Genomic DNA, 16026 nt, shown 5'->3' on the forward strand with positions numbered 1-16026 from the left:
GGACTCGATGATCTTAGAGGTCTTTTCCAACCTCAATGATTCTATGATTCTATGATTAAGAAAGACAACGTTATTACTAGAGTAAGAAGTGGAGAAAATTGAAAGTTCATGTATATCTGGAGAACCTTTATAACACTTGGAAAAGGGATTTAATTTATATACACAATAACTTTTGAAAATAAAATAATTATGGTTTTGGTTCAAATTATGAAATAATCATCTGCAAATCTTTGTCTTCTTACATGCACTAAGAGCAGGTCAATGTTTCAGAACATTTGCATGACAAAATTGGTGGAGCACACTTTTAGAAGGGATGACTGTGCTTTTAAACAGCAGGGAAAGATTTTTATTTTATCAGGAAGAGGGTCAGTTGAGTGTGAATTTAATCACAGTCATACTCTGTGCAGCTGAGAAATGCCTAGCTGTTTAATTTAGGCTAGTGCTGTTCTGTGGCATGGAGTAAGATATGTCTAGTTATATGGTCTTGAGGCACGCAGTTTTAGCAACAAAAATGCAGTAGCCCTCTGCATGAGTAAGACAGGAAGCAGCGGAATCCATGTAATACTGTTTTTTTGGCCTCAGTGTTCACCTGGGCCTGTCTGAGCACCTACTAATGGTCTACATCTCTCCTGTGGTGGGACCGCAGGGGGTCTAACAGGAAGCATTTACACTGCCAGAGGAAGAATTTGCCTCTAAGGAACATTTAACTTTTGTGCTTTATAGTGATAGTAGATTTTGTTTCTGTTCATTATATTACATCCAGTAATCTAAAGGCTCTTTTCTTTTTATTATCCACGTATCTTATTTTAGAATGAAAGAAACATTTTTAATGACGAAGACCAGAGCACTTCTTTGCATCTATGAAAAGTCAAAGATATTTTTCTGTGAATAGAATATGTATTTTTCTTTCAGTTTTGTATTTTCTTGTGTACATCACTGTTTATTTTTAATCTGTCATGGCATTTCATGATTATAACTAACTAGAAATGATATTTTTAGTACAGGCAATTATCTGTGTGACAGCTTCAACCAGCATGATAATCCTCTTTTCTTAAATACAGCTAAAGCTTTACTGTGCTCTGAATTTGTCTGTTCAGATTTCTTCCTTTCTACCTATGTAATTTTATATGAGCTGCATTTAAAAATACACCTATGAGTATGATGTAGTGAAGCAGAATTGTAATTATACAATTTACTTTAACTACTTTCAGAACCCAAATCTATGGCACATCATCCAGAAGATAAACACATGGCATACATCGAAGCTATCCCCTAAGCTATCATTAAAACTATTGAAAGCTTTGTTAAAAAGAGAAGAAAAAAATAACTAAAACTTAGATGCCTGTGCATCATGTGGTTCTATCCAGACTGCTTTTTCTCATAAGCTACTGGCAAGACTGTTTGCTGTTAGAGACAAAGAACCATGTGGGTTTAACAAAGATGCCTATCTTCAATTCAGCTTGCGAAACAGCTCTCATAAGCAGTTAATTATTATTTCTTCTTTCTCTACCAAATTCAGATTGCAATCTGTCTTATTCTTCTAGAACAAAAAAAAAAAAGTAAAACAGAAGATAACTAAGCTGTGGGAACAATTGTTGCAGCTTGTTTCTTTTTGTCAGGAAGAGTTTAGGCGCAATTCTGTTGGTGAATCTTGAGTCTCGCTCATTAGTCCCTAGCAATCACTAGAATATTCCTTAATTCCCAAATGAGGCAATAATTTTTCTGGGGGTTTTGGTGACTTGATTGTCACTGACTGGCTTGATAAAATAAAAGACCTTTAGAATCCTGACACTGGAAAAATCTGTGCCATATGTGGAAATCCTCTGTGGAAATATTCAGATGAGTGATGTTATCTACATGCTTTCAGCTTCACCAGCCCAAGCATTTACAGTGCCAGGCTTATCAGGCAGCATTGTCCTCTTCTTTGTGTTTGCAGTAGTATTACTGCAGGCTCCAGGAAAGAGGCTCCAGTTTTGACTGGATCTCTGAATGCTGCTACAATATAAATAATAACATTCAGTAAGTGGAATAATAATACTGACAAGATAATGATAGTATTAATAGATGGACCAAGTTTTGGTCATTGAGTTTGCATAATCTCAAATAAGGTTTGCTACTGTCAACAACTTGTCTTCTCCTTGTATTTATCTCCTGCCACTGCAAATAAAGGATCTTTCTGATTTATTTAATATGAAAAAAGCAGCAGTTCAATCAAAGTAGACACTATACAGTGTTTAGCATCCTTTTTTGAACAGCTGTGTAAGTGCAATCATATTCTATGAAGAGATATCTTCATTTGAACAGGACCGCACAAGCTTCTGAGAGGAAGCGAGTGAAAAATTATGTTTGTTGATAAAATTTTGCAGTTTGGAAGGGTACGAAGCTTCTGTGCTTTCAGTTCACATGTGGATGTTAAGAGACTCATTATCAGATTCATTCAAGAATTTAACTGTTCTCCAGCCAGAAGTTTGTCTTGTGTCAGAACTTTGTGCATCCCTAATAATTTATTCCATTTGTTTTCAAAGATCAGTATATAATCACAGTGGTGCAGCACCCTCAAGGGTACCACAAGGTACAGCTCTAATTGCATCAGCAATTATGGTGAAGCTTATTCTTAGTGCAGTTTATCCAGAAGTATTATATATAATTAATCTAATTCTGATTGAGGCACATAGGCCTATGTTGATGCTTGCTGTTAATAATAATCCTGCTGAACGTGAGTTCACCAGAGGCAGACGTTTGGGTTCATAACACCGATGTATAGTTACACTAAGCCAGGTTTGACAGGAGGCCTTGTAACAGCTGAAGTAACCTACAGTTCAGGCCAGTGTTTTCCAGGAGTGCAGGAAGCCTCCTAGGTTTCCTTGCATACCTCACTACTGGTGTTTTTCTTCCCTTATGTTGTGTCAACATCCAGGACATGTGAAGAACTGTAATCATTGAAGGTGACAAAACCCCTACTACAAAGACAATGTAGTCTTTAAAATTAGTCCTTTTCCTCCCCTCCACCAAAAATAAAGCAGAGGGAGATTGTTCTGAACTGTAATTACTAGTCCTGGTTCTTAAGCTCCAAAGCTTGTGTCCATTTGCTGATATACAAGTGCCTTCAGGAGCTTACCCAGAAATCACTCCAACTCCATTACCAGCAACAAATTCTTGATATTAACAGGAATGACTAGTCATTCAGTGCCAGCCCTGGCCCATCAGATGGATCTTAGGAACATTTCTTCTTCCTTGGGTTGGGCTGATTCGTCTGAGCAGCACAAGCAATCTTGGGAGAGCGCATCTCAGGCTCTTGCCTGCATGGGATCTGATTCTCCGCTGACAGTGTCCAAGCATAAACTGGTCTTGCTACTGCCTCCTGTCTTCCATTCTTGCCAGGAGGGCTTGTGATTACAAGTTGGGTGTAATTTTCTGCCCTTTCTCTGTGACCAATTTCTGTTTCCCTTCCCCCAGCTTTCCCCTGAAAGCAACCCAACAGGGCCAGCTTTCACATTGCTGTTAATATTCCATGCCAGTACGGCACCTCTGGTAAAAGGCTTCAGTCATGGTTATTATGTATTTTTGTACGTATAGCCAACTACTGAGCAAATGTGGACATCCTGCAAAAGTTTAACAGTTCAAGTAATTTCCTTTATACCTCCTTGAACAGATCTGGATTTCAAATTTAAGTAGATACATTCTTTAAAGATCTAAATACAGCACTTTATAATGAGTGCACTTTAATCCCTTTTTTCCCCTGAAATTTAGTGATTATTAACTGTTTTTAAATCCCTTACTTAAAACTAACATAGGCTGTTGTTTTTGTGAATAGAAATTTGATAGTCAGTATCACTGATGGAGCATTTTCAGAACATGAAATTATGACTCTCGGGCGCTATTACAGTGTACAAGATGAATATGAAATGGACCTCCACTTCCTCCTTTCAGTAGCTCAAGAACAACTAAAGAAAAATAGCTTTGAGAATTTTGAACAACTGTCTGCCGTGCTTACATACAACGACCGTGAAAAGTAAGTTTCCTCTATTTATCCTAAACTGTTATCTGGGAAGCTCTGCTTGTAAACCTACCTACTTTCTGTTTGTTGCTGAGCAAATAATGATATATTGTGGCCAAAGAATATTATTTGTAATGTTAAGCCTCTCTCAGCACGTGACAGTAGACAAGAAAAGGACAGCCTTTTTGTCTCTCTTTCATTTTGTTTGTGGACCTTTTATTATAGCTGCTGTACTGAGCATTCTGTGACATAATCAGACGCCCGTTCACAGGCAAAACACAGTATTTTAAATCAAAGAGGAAAAATCGTGATTTAAGGGAAAAAAGAAAGGATTTGTAGCTGATTCTTTATATGACTTATTTGCCCTTTTTGTTCTCTGATGTCGCAGATAAAGAATCACAGAGAATCACTAAGGACCTCAGTGTGTGGGAGACAGGCCACCATGTGCACTTCAAGTTTCTCGGCTTTGTAATAACAAAATTTCATAAAGCCTCGCTTTCTTTACCTCTACCCCAATATTCCTCACTCATTTTCCTATTCACAGCAACATTCACTTGAAGTAAATCTGGAAAATGCCTAATGTACACTTCTCCCCCATTCTTTCTGTTTGTGTAGATGTGGAGTGCTGCCCCATGAGATGTGCAGGACTATTTGCAAGTCCTTTAAGTTGCCAGTGGCTGATGATGATCTGCAAGCTTTACTGACCATGTAAGTTAAGGGCAGATAGTATGACCTGCATGCATGGGTGTGAATCAGTGCTAAATATCTACTGCAGACACAGTTCTTAAGAATTTGTCATTTGTAGAATATTAATCATTTCATGATGCTGATTTTGTTCCTATACACATGTGGACTTTCCTATTTATAGAATATTTATAATCAACTAAGGTGCATCCATCTTAGCAACTTCTCTTCATTTTGTCTGGCATGGTAGATCATCTGGGTTTTGCCAGAATTCTATGGAATTAGTCTTATGGGAATCAGCTACTGATACTTATCATTATAAATGAGATTCACTTTTTTTGTATTAGTTGTTCCTGTGTATATGTAAGGTAAAAACAATAATCTTGTGAAAGCGCATTATGTGAGTTTTAAGAAACGTACCAAGATGAATACAATGAAATGTCCTTGAATGAAGTAGACAGCGTCAGTAGTAAATAAAAGTGATGCTACTCCTATTAATCTCGCCTGAAACATATTTTATTGTCATTTTTGAAAAGGAAAAGGAGTGTTGGCATGGTTTTGGTATTTTTCCATAGCACATCATCCCTGGAAACATTCAAGGTCAGGTTGGACGGGACTCTGAGCAACCTGATCTAGTTGAAGATGTCCCTGCCCACGGCAGGAGGGTTGGACTAGATGACCTTTAGAGGTCCCTTCCAACCCAAACTATTCTATGATTCTGATTTAATTGTTTTGAGACAAATTGCTTGGCTAGCTGTATTAATGGGAATAGAAGTGAAAAGAACTAGTATTCAGGGCACTTGTGTTAAAGGCTAGAGTTCAGAGTAACCTGTGGTGTTTTGAACACTCATGTCATGTTGAGTTTGGTTTTCGTGGCCAGATTTTCTGGTAATAGGTTTAAATGCATGCTTATTGGTCTCTTCTTTCCCTTGTGGGAAATCCTTAAATGTTTTGTCTGTGCCTTCATACTGTGTTAAAAGCAGGAGCAGGTCTTGTCTTCTGTCATGTTGAGATGCTTTCAGGTAGACATGCTTCTTGATTTCAGGAGGAATTGCAAACTAAGTGTCTGGATTTATCAAATAATGAGAACACTCTGGTCAGGCAGAAATGCGGAATACATTTTAATAAAGCATCTTCGTACTGCAAGCAAGACTTCCTACTTAAATCAGTATCAACAAGACTGCTTTAAGAAGCCTAAGGGGCTATTTTTCACAAACCCCTCGTTTCCAGACCCAAAACTTTCAGAACAGTTCCCTGCAGTAGCCAGATAGACGACATTGGCAATTTGTTTGCCATTCATCACTTCTGACAGTTAGGTTACAAGCATTAGTCATCAGAAGCATGTCTGAATTTTAGCAGTAATCTAAAACTCGGTTTTTAGAACTCCCACTAAGCTGCCCAACACAAAAAGTGTTGGAGGACAATTGACATCCTGTACTAGACAAGGGGTTCTCATAGTTTCCACTTCATAAAGGCTGAAATTGAATAGATGCACAGACAAGGGAGTGGAGGTTTTCCTTTATGTACTAACTCAATGCTGATGAAAAACAGACAAGGCTGATGCATCATAGGCTCCAGAGATGTGTTTATTGTTTGTGAATTTATACCAGGGAAAGCTTTTGTGAGATGAACCTTTCTCTCCTGAAGATTCTCAGTGTAGGCAGTTAAAAAGAAAAAGCCCAGTACACTGTAATAAAAATTAGAGATAAGCTTAGAAGGCAAGGAGGAGACTAAGGGTTGGATTTCACCCAGCTTTAGGCAGGTACCCATGACAGCTGAATTAGGATTCAGCTGCTGTAGGTTCTTTCTGTAGGCGATGGAGGAGGAGAGAGTTCTCTCCTCAGCCTGTATAAGAGCTGGATTTCTAAATTACCATCTTTGTTTCTAAAGGGTCTGTGGCCAGACTGTATTGCAGATTTCTGTATGAGAAAGGTAAATGGTGTGAAGCTGGGCCTCAGAAATCAGTGTGAGAAGTACTTCATATGATAGACTGCTGTGTGTAATGCCAGTTCTAAGTTACAGTATTAGCAGCTTCGAAAAACGGCAGTTTATGTGGTGAGTCTGCACTGCAGATAGGAAGGAAGATTGTCACATTCTTATTAATGTGTGCAGTTGGCACTGCTTGGTAAGTTTATTGTTTCATGAGGGTGCAGAGTCAGGGAAAGATTTTTTTGAAGTCTATTTAATAGGAGTTAATTTCCAGTAATCTGGAAATCGAACAGTAGAGTTGGCTGAATGAGATTTAGACTTCTCTCTTCCTTTCCTCCTGCTTTCTGTAGCTTTCTTTGAGACTGAAGAATCATGGAACAGGCAGGTTTATTGTTAATGAAGAACAGTCTCACTCCTGGGGAGTATGCAGTTCAGTGTGGGCAAAGTTTGTCATCAGTATTCTTTTCTTGGTTTTTTTGGATGAGGAGGCATGTAATTTTGTGTCCATTGATGTTTCCGAAGCAAGCGGTGGTAGTGTTCCTACTGTGTGTATCTGTATTTATGAAGGAAGAAAGTGCTACAGTAAAAGTTGTTGGACTGATTCCCACAAAATCAGTGTATATAGCTAATGCACTAGCTGGACCCTATTCAGCTATAAAATGATGCTAGACAATGTCATCAGATAATAGTTGAAGACTGAAGCTATATGTTTATTCAGCTTTGCTATCTGAGATTAGGTGGCAAAGACTTTCTGTAGGACTTAATGGTTCTATTTTTCCATTTTGAAAGGCAATACTCTTAAAGTATTTATTATTTACATTTGTAAATTATACTGCAATGATCTGTCACTTATTAAAAGCATGAGATGGGACTAGAAGTTACTGTCTAATTTTGAGGTCACCTCCAGGTGACCCAAGATTTTGTTTACTGTACCCAAAGACCATTCAGTTTCCACAGAGTGCAGAGAGAATTAACACAAAGACTGTGAAGTTTCATAAGATGCTTTCAAAGTGTCTGTCTAGAGTAAATTTATATTTTTAATTGTGGGATGGTGGAATAGTAGGATTTAGGTACCTAACAATGTGTCCATTTTTCCAATTTACCTGAGCTGGCTTATTAAAAAGTATGTTCTTTTTCCATCAGCGTTTTCTCACTTAGTTTTTTAATCACAGGGCAATACAGACTTTTAATCACAATGTATTAAGCAATGCAGATGATACGCAATTGTTTCTGCCAGAAAACTGCAGTAGTCATTATAAGCATTTCTTTAAATTTATGCAGGCATAATGAACAATTATAGTTTGTTTAATAAATAAATGTTGCTAAAGTGCTTAAGTAATGAATTTAGGGTGTTTTTTTCTGTTATTTTTATTTACTGCAATGCTAAATGTATGCTAACAAGGGCTTAAAAAGATGCAGTCCTTCCCCAGAGGGTATATAAACAGCTGGCAGATAAGGAAAGAAAAAATGGGGGGAAGAAAGAACGGATGACAAGTTTACAAGTATTACATGTTGATTGTTCTGCGTTAGTTTTGTTGTTAAGCCTATGTCCCTATTTTTTTAAAATATGTCTTTTAATTTCTGTGAAAAGCGGCTGTGTAGTTCTTCACCTTTCCACAGTGCCAGGATGAGTCAGTTGGATTCTGGAGGGGGGCTTTTCTGAAAAAGTTAATCCCTAGTGTCTCAGGTAGCAGTGCCTGATAACAATGGGCCTCCTACATGGTCATCCCAGTTCTCAAGTCACTAATAGGCCAGGCCAGGCCACTCCTGCCTGCTCAGCTTTTCACTGGTTTGTGGCTGGGTAGTAATTTTTTACCTAGTTGCCTACCTGTAATGTTTTTTTAGGGCTGACCTATTTCTTTCAGGAAGCAAACCCTCTTTTCCTGCTACAGCAGGTGTCCTGGTAGCAGGAGCAAGACTGGAAATGGTCACAAGACCTTTCTCCTGCACTCTGTCTTCTGCTCGTTACCTTTGATGCCTGAGACTCCCTATGCCATTTGTGATGAAAAGACTCTCTAGCATTAATATTTGGATCTCTTAAAAGAAATTATTTCTGTTATTCAGTGTGCTGAGGAACTGATGGTTCAATTTATAGTTGTTCAAGGTGTGAATAAATGTATACACAAGATAGTAGCCATTACTTAATTCATACTGACCAGCTGCATAGACTTGTCCGTGCTTGCTGTTTTAAATCTTTTCATACGAGCAGTTTATGACAATTTAGGTGTATACCTGTGTTACACAGAGACTATCAAACAGGCTGAAGAATTTTCTCTAAGGTTAAAGCAGCATGATGCCTCTTATCTATTATTATCAGATTAACTTCTTAATAAATGTTATTCAAAACTAAGGAATTAAAAAAACTCTGCAAGTACAGTAGCTTTTCACATAAATGTTTGAGTTACAGATTTCTTTATGGGAAAGAAAAAATATTTGTAAGTAGCCTTTACTCACCAAAGCATCCTCAGGAATGCTCATAATGTGATTTAACCGGATTTTTCACATATCTGGAGTATTTAATTATGAATACATTTTTAGAAGCAGAAATGTGTGATTATTTCTGTAATGTCAAAGAAAAATAAAAGCTCTGCAAAGTATGATAGGGAGGGGGGAGTGACTTTCATAGTCTAAAATCACATGCATTGGTGAAGTCATAGGGCAAAACTGAAGAGAAGCATGGTTTCAAGAGATCTTTGTTGCATCTTCTTGATAAGACAAATCTAATTTCCTTTCCTGAAGAGCACTCTCAGTTTCAGTCATATTAACTCCAGCCACTGAAATGTATGGCATCTCTGTCCTAATAATGCACAAAATGATAACATCTCCTCAGTCCATCTGGATACTCTGTCCCAAATTGCTAGTGTGTGCTTTTAGTAGATTGATACAGTAAGTCACAGCAGGAAAGAGATCTAAAGAGTAGATTTTTTTTTTCTTTCTGGATTATTCTAGAGTAATATTTTAAGCTGCTTTCTGTAGCTATTTAAATACGGGATTTAGGAATCCCATTTCCTCTGCCCATGTTAAAATCTTTGGTTATAGTTAACTTCGTGCCCATGTTGTCATCTCAGTTTGTTAGTGCTGTCACATCAAAGGACTTTTCTCCTTGTTAATGTTTGTTGAAAGCAGAAGCAATGCTTTCCTTGACTTCATTGCCTCAACATAACGTTTAAGTAGTTACACGCCTTCACTTGTTCTTTATTTAAAAATCCTGCTTATACAGCTCTGTGTCTTGGCAGTAGACTTAATCTTTTCACTTTTCACAACGAGCAAAAGATAAATACATATATAGTAAAAGAAAAAAGTAATTGTCATGATAGTTCTGAAATTCAAAATCTGTGTGCCATAGTTTTTTTCCAAGAGGTATAAGCTTTTTTATTGTCTTGTTACTTCTAATGCAAAACTCCTTTCTTTTCCCAATTCCACCTGCAAAAAACCTGAAACAAACAAGAAGCCCCTAGAAGTGGGAATGATAAGTTTCTCGTATATTGGATATATTCCCCAAAAGTAGGGCTTTATGAAAATGTTAACTTGCGTGTGAGCTATTATGAAGAAGCAAGCTATCATAGGAGGGTTTCTCATGGCAATGTTTCAGGCTCCTCTTTAATACTAGCAACAGTAGCATTCTTTTCTGACTTTGCTTTCGTCTTCACCATAACTCACTGTACTTAACATTCCAGTTTATCGCTAGCATCTCTGTTTATGGCTCTCAGTATATTTTATTATTATCTCTCCTGCTGACTATTAAATGAAAGGTGTGTGGGGAGGAGAAGGAGAGGATGAGTTGCAGTTTATTGCAGTTTATTTTTGTCACTAGATTTATTTCTCCTCTTCTCCGGTATTGTTCTCCAAGTTTGTGCTGTAAATTCTCCCTTAAAGTACCTTCACGCTTAATTTTTACCAGAACCCTCTGCAGTGGTTGAAGGGTTTTGAGGCCCATGTTTTGTGCAGTGCTATTTCTTTAAGAACAAGATAAAATGATTTTCTAAAAGACTTGTTTCCTGGAGATGATTTTGCTCCTGTGCAGTAGTATTCATCTCACCAGATTACAGGGCAGAATTGTTTAACCTGACGTTTCCCACCGAAGGATAGGTGTTGAGGCTCACTAGTTGTATATGTCTCTCCATGGACCCCAGTGAAGCACAGACACTTACAGGGTGTACATATATGCCAAAACCAGGTCCCTTTTATATGTAGGTAGTGTTAGGTGAGACAGATGTCGTTCACAGAAGCTGCTAGTACAGTATTTATAGCAGAGCAGTTAAGCTGTTCATTTCAAGAACGATTTGCATGGTAGCTTCAGCTTGCAGATTTCCTTCAAGCATTTGACTAGTCCCACTGAAATAACAGTGGTTCCCAAGTGCCTTAATCACCTAAGTGTTTTGCTGAATTGAGGACTTTTTTTCTGAAGCTCCTTCATCCGAATCAACGGCAGAAGGATGACGTGGCTTACAAATCTGCTCCCATGGGGTTTATTAGGACAGGGTAATGATTTTAGAAATTTGAGGGAGGGAGATACTGTGTTCCACATGTACCTGTAGACCTTGGCTGGCAGCATATATATCTTCATGCATTTAGGGGACCTTCATAACTGACACAAATATATATTTATTCCATAGAAATAAAGAACAATGCCATAAAACAACTGCCAAATGACAAGGCTTGTGATTTTTAAATCTGGCTATTATTTGATAGGTTAGAGAGCTGTGTGTTTGTCAATTGTAAATTGATCCCAAGGTGTGTGCAAACAGCATTTTTGAAGGATTGCTTATTTTCAGGAAATGATTGTGGAAGCCATATAAAACAGGTCAGTTGTGTTATAGCACAGCTATTGTATCATTCTACCTGTTTCTTTTCTACACAAAGGAATCATACACTGATCATCCCAACTCTATGTTTGTCACCAATTGTGAGATCCCAGTGTTGGAAAAGGTTGGACAATGCTTCAAAAGTAAAGTGAAATTAGTTGAAATGTAATAAACCTTAAAGAAGTTGAATTCTGCTATGAGAGACAATAAAAAGGTGTAAGAGTATGGAATAGAATGTATGATATAGAAGTCCTGACAGTTTGGTAGTATGTTTCTGTACTCCTGCCAGTGTTTGGTAATAAAGGAGTACAAAATTATTATCCAAAAGGTAATGCATGGTAATATGCTGTAGATAACATGATACAACTCTGTTAAAATTTCCTTTAACCTTGACTCATCTTACGGATATTCTGCTTAGGTTTGAAGATGACCATAAGCAAGTGGAATATAAGAAGTTTGTGGATGGGCTGAACTGGAGAGAGAATCAAATCCCTGCTTTCCAGACGATAAAGGTTCCCCTCAAGGTAAAACCAGTGTATCTGAGCAAAGGAACAGTACAGTACATTGATATAATTTGTCCAACTTTGAGTGCTTTATCCAGTAGATACCACAACAGTTTTCCTATTTGTGTATTTGTGCCTGTTTTCTTCAAGTAATTAATTTTTTTCTGGGAGGTTTAGAATGAAACAGAGAAGTCAAATAGGGACGAGGAGCCCTGTAACACCCCCATGCCTAATAGGTGTCACATCTCTGTGATGTTTTTCTAGAAGAAAAAAAAAAGAGAAGGGGAAACAGGTGTATTTGTCCATGAACAATGGGTGTGAATACCACTTCACCCACAAATATCGTTGTCACATGTCAAATGATCTGTTCATTTACTGAGATAGTCAGGAAATACTTTAAACTCCACTGACACTGCAGAAAGTAGCTATGTATTTTTTATAACTCCATAGAAACCTGTATATAATACACCACATCACTGGTAGGCGTACAGCAAGAGCAGTATTGATGGATCAACTTTGTATATCTCCACCAGCCTGCTACTTAGGGTAAATAAAAATGCGGTATCAGCAAACTGCAGAGATTAATCTGATCTTGCCATCTTGTGCTGAATGGAACATTTTAAAATACATGGTGCATAAGGCAATTATGTTGATTTTTAAAAACTTCATAACAGATAAATCCGAAGCCCTTCTGCCAACACGTAGTTTTGCTGTTCTGGCCTAGCCAATGTGTTGCTATGCTTGTACAGAATGTGTTTGATTGTATTCAGACTGTTTAAAAACGTAGCATTCCTTTAAATTCAAGTTCAACGGTGACATAGTTTAAACCAATATTCCTCAAGTACTGTGCTATTAACCTGACTCCTCTCTTACTTGGCTTGCCAGCTCGCTCTTCTGTAGCATCTCAAACTGTCGGTGATGTCTAACGAGGGCCCAATGCTGCTGGTTTGGTCGGCTTTCCATGGTGGTTTATTTTTCACTTTGTCATTGAGAAGAATTTTTCCATTTTGTACAGATAAAATCAAAGCCCTTCCACGTGTTTTATACAGCAGTCCTGTGGTTCAAAGTGTGCATTAGGTTTTGTTCAGTGGGTATTCTTTGTTTTTACAGATGAATTCTGTGCTTAAGTTGTAACTCAATATTTAAACAGTGACTGCTCTCAGGAGATTGTGTCAGGATAAGGGGCTTTGTGAGCCTCAGTACCACAGAAACAAAAAGGTCAGAGCCTGTGCCTGGAGGATTTTTGCCTTGAAGATGGTGCTAAGCTCTGTACCAAAAAGCAAGGGTCAAAGAAGCAGAGGCACAGATACACTTGCTGTTGAATGTGTTTGACCCTTTTTTTCCCCTCACAGGATGGCTTATCTAGCCATTGAGCATGACCTGATTTCTGGCAGGTGAGGGAAGGAGATGGCTCCTATGGGGTGAAGGTGGGGTGCAAGTGGCGGTGGAACCAAGAGGCAGCCTTCACAAGTTGAAGGTGTGGAGGAAAAGGTGCTTGTGAAACAAGCAGGAGGCTGAAGTGGACATTTGTGGTGAAACGTATGTTCTGATCAGCATAAGAGATGAGGTTTTGTTTGGGGATGAAGAAGATGTTATCTTTGCTTGGAGGACAGCCAGTGGATGGGTTTTACGGGAGTGGCTGATGCGGAAGAGCCCCAGTTGAGAACGGTACGTGGAGTTATGGGAGGAAGGTTACAGCTGAAATCAAAAAGGAAGAAAGAGCATCAATAGAAATTATAATCAGTCATCATCATTCTGAGATAATCAGTTCCTCATCAGCTCCAAAGCCTTGCTGTAACCATCATACTGACATATAGCACTTTTTTTAATGAACTGCGCCCAAATTGGTGCCAGTATAGTTTACTGAGTTTTATTGACTTTATTATTTCGTTAGTTATCTGCAATACCTAGGCTATCTTCGGTACAGCACAAGAAAATTTTAATGAAGGGATCAATAGAAAATGGAAAAAATCAGAGAAAGGATGGGATTTAAATCTTGTTCAACTTTAGAATCCAATTGTCGTTCTGTTCATGACTTACCATGAACTAACAGCAATATTTTGGGGCTACAGTACCTGTATTTGACAGATAGATTTCAGCAACAGAGTTGTGCTTGTTTAGCTCACTTTTTTCTTCTTTCTCTCTATCTCATTATTTTGTATGATTTTTGGTGTTGAGACATAGATGACTTGCAAGACTTTCAAGTATAAGTGTCTTAATGAAGAAAATATAGCATTGTTTAATTTGAAAATATCTGCGAAAGGGCTGATGATAGAAAATATTTTTAATAAAATACTCTGCAAGACTGAGAAAAATGTGCATGTAGTAATCTTTCAAGAGGATGTGCTATATAAAGGTCCACTTTTTCACAATTTGTATGTGGAAATGAAGCAGTTAATTTAATCTTATGTTGACCAGCTTTTAATTATTCTTGTTTTCAATATTATATTCTAAGATGTTCTCTGGGTTACTAATTTCAGAATGAAGATGACTGGAGCGGACAACCACCATCCCTTCCTGTGAAAGGGATCAAATACTTACCTCTTCTGGATGATCTGTTTGGCAAGGAAGAATAACCTGATCTGTGCAAGGCACTGCTTTTGGATTAGTGTTTCAGCTCCGAAGCTTACTTAGATACTGAAAACATTCCTTATAAAACAAAAAAAACAGATACAGGTTTTATTGCATTTAATTTCTTATTCCAACATAGATGTACACTTTGTGTGTTTTTGTAACTCCTTCTAAATCAACAGTACTCTTTCATACCAATACAAGCATAATTAAAACTGTATCCTCTAATCTTTGTGTCTGGTTATATGGAGAATTTACAAGTATTGAGAAATCTTTGAGTCAAACAGAGCAAAATCTGACTGACCCTGCTTTGTTCTGCGAACAAGAGAGGTTGTTGGATGACCTCCTAAAATATAAAGTCGGACTATATTAGCACAATAAGGTAATTCCGTTCAAATTTCTTCTCTTGCTCTTTAGCTTATATCCGTGTTTTTGCTGTATCCCTGTGGTGATGCTTAAGTACTGTTTGTGTCAAAGTTTGTTATTTTGTGGAGGAAATACTAGCAAGATTTTAGGACAGTATAAAGTTGCTCTGATATCAGAGATAATTATAGCCTTCCAGTGTGGAAGTAAATATTTTGCAGGCATGGCACGGAAGCTATCAGTTCTTGCTTTTTGTTTTAAATGTGACTCAGATTAATAGCCACCCAAGTTTACTTGGGTGAGACATGTATGAAGAGAAGGTGTTTCAGTACAATTTTAGCGTGCAGCTTTCTTGCAGTAGCGCTGTACTTGCCCTTTGAAAATTAATTGATGCCTTTCTCTTTGCTCAAAATTGCAATAACTAAATGGAATTCCTGCTAGCATTTTTGTATCTTTTTAAGCTTATGCCAGCTCAAAGCCATGATTAGATTTGAATTTACTGCATGCTTTTGTGAGAGAAGTAATTACCCCAGTTTAAAGAATGGAAGAGCTGAGGTGAAGGGGGCAGCTGACTCATCCACAGCTGTTCCACAGGGGAAGGGGAGGGGTGTGAGCCAGCGCGCCTCTGCTGGTGGCTGGGAAACTCACACATTCAGTAGACTGAGAACCCTGTGCTTTCTGTAATCTGAAATTACAATTCGGGGAGGGAGTGTTTGATTTAGAAGGATGAGAATTCAACGTATCTAAATCCCCAAACTGAGGGAAAGACAATAGTTCAAAGAATAACTTAATTCAGAAAATCTGTACCTTTTTGGAAACTTGGAGATCTCTTTTAGAATTGTGATTCCATTTAGAATTCCTTGCTGCACTTTTGCATGGTAGTTTAAATGAAATTTTCAATTGTATATCTTCTCTCTAACCCCCCCAGCTCCTGAGAAGAAATTCTTTTCCCTCCATATGGCAAAATATGAAGCTTTTGGCAGCTTTTTACCTTTTTTTGTCAGCAAAAAAGGACTTGAGGCAAGGCATATAATTATGTGTGTTGCTGCTACTTAGGAAGATGTTTGCAATAAAATGGGTAAGTGATGGTCTGTGTCCAGGGGTCAAAAAGAAAACTGTGGAAACTTGTTAAAGTGCTCCAAGTTGTAGACAAGACCAGGTACTGCTTTTTGAA

The 16026-nt window shown here is 37.9% G+C and overlaps 1 protein-coding gene across 1 annotated transcript in view; it reads left to right on the plus strand.

Moving 5' to 3' along the window:
• EFHC2 (EF-hand domain containing 2) overlaps nt 1-14743 on the plus strand; it is a gene marked incomplete at its 5' end in the record, with an annotated part of 57611 nt that extends 42868 nt beyond the window's left edge. The window contains 4 exon segments of the mRNA XM_019473042.1: nt 3815-4012; nt 4613-4705; nt 11834-11939; nt 14399-14743. Of these exon segments, the coding sequence (XP_019328587.1) occupies nt 3815-4012; nt 4613-4705; nt 11834-11939; nt 14399-14494 (493 nt within the window).
• Between the last annotated feature and the right edge of the window lie 1283 nt (nt 14744-16026).

Source organism: Aptenodytes forsteri, unplaced genomic scaffold (genome assembly GCF_000699145.1).
Source record: "Aptenodytes forsteri isolate BGI_AS27 unplaced genomic scaffold, ASM69914v1 Scaffold2, whole genome shotgun sequence".
NCBI classification, from domain to species: Eukaryota; Metazoa; Chordata; class Aves; order Sphenisciformes; family Spheniscidae; genus Aptenodytes; species Aptenodytes forsteri.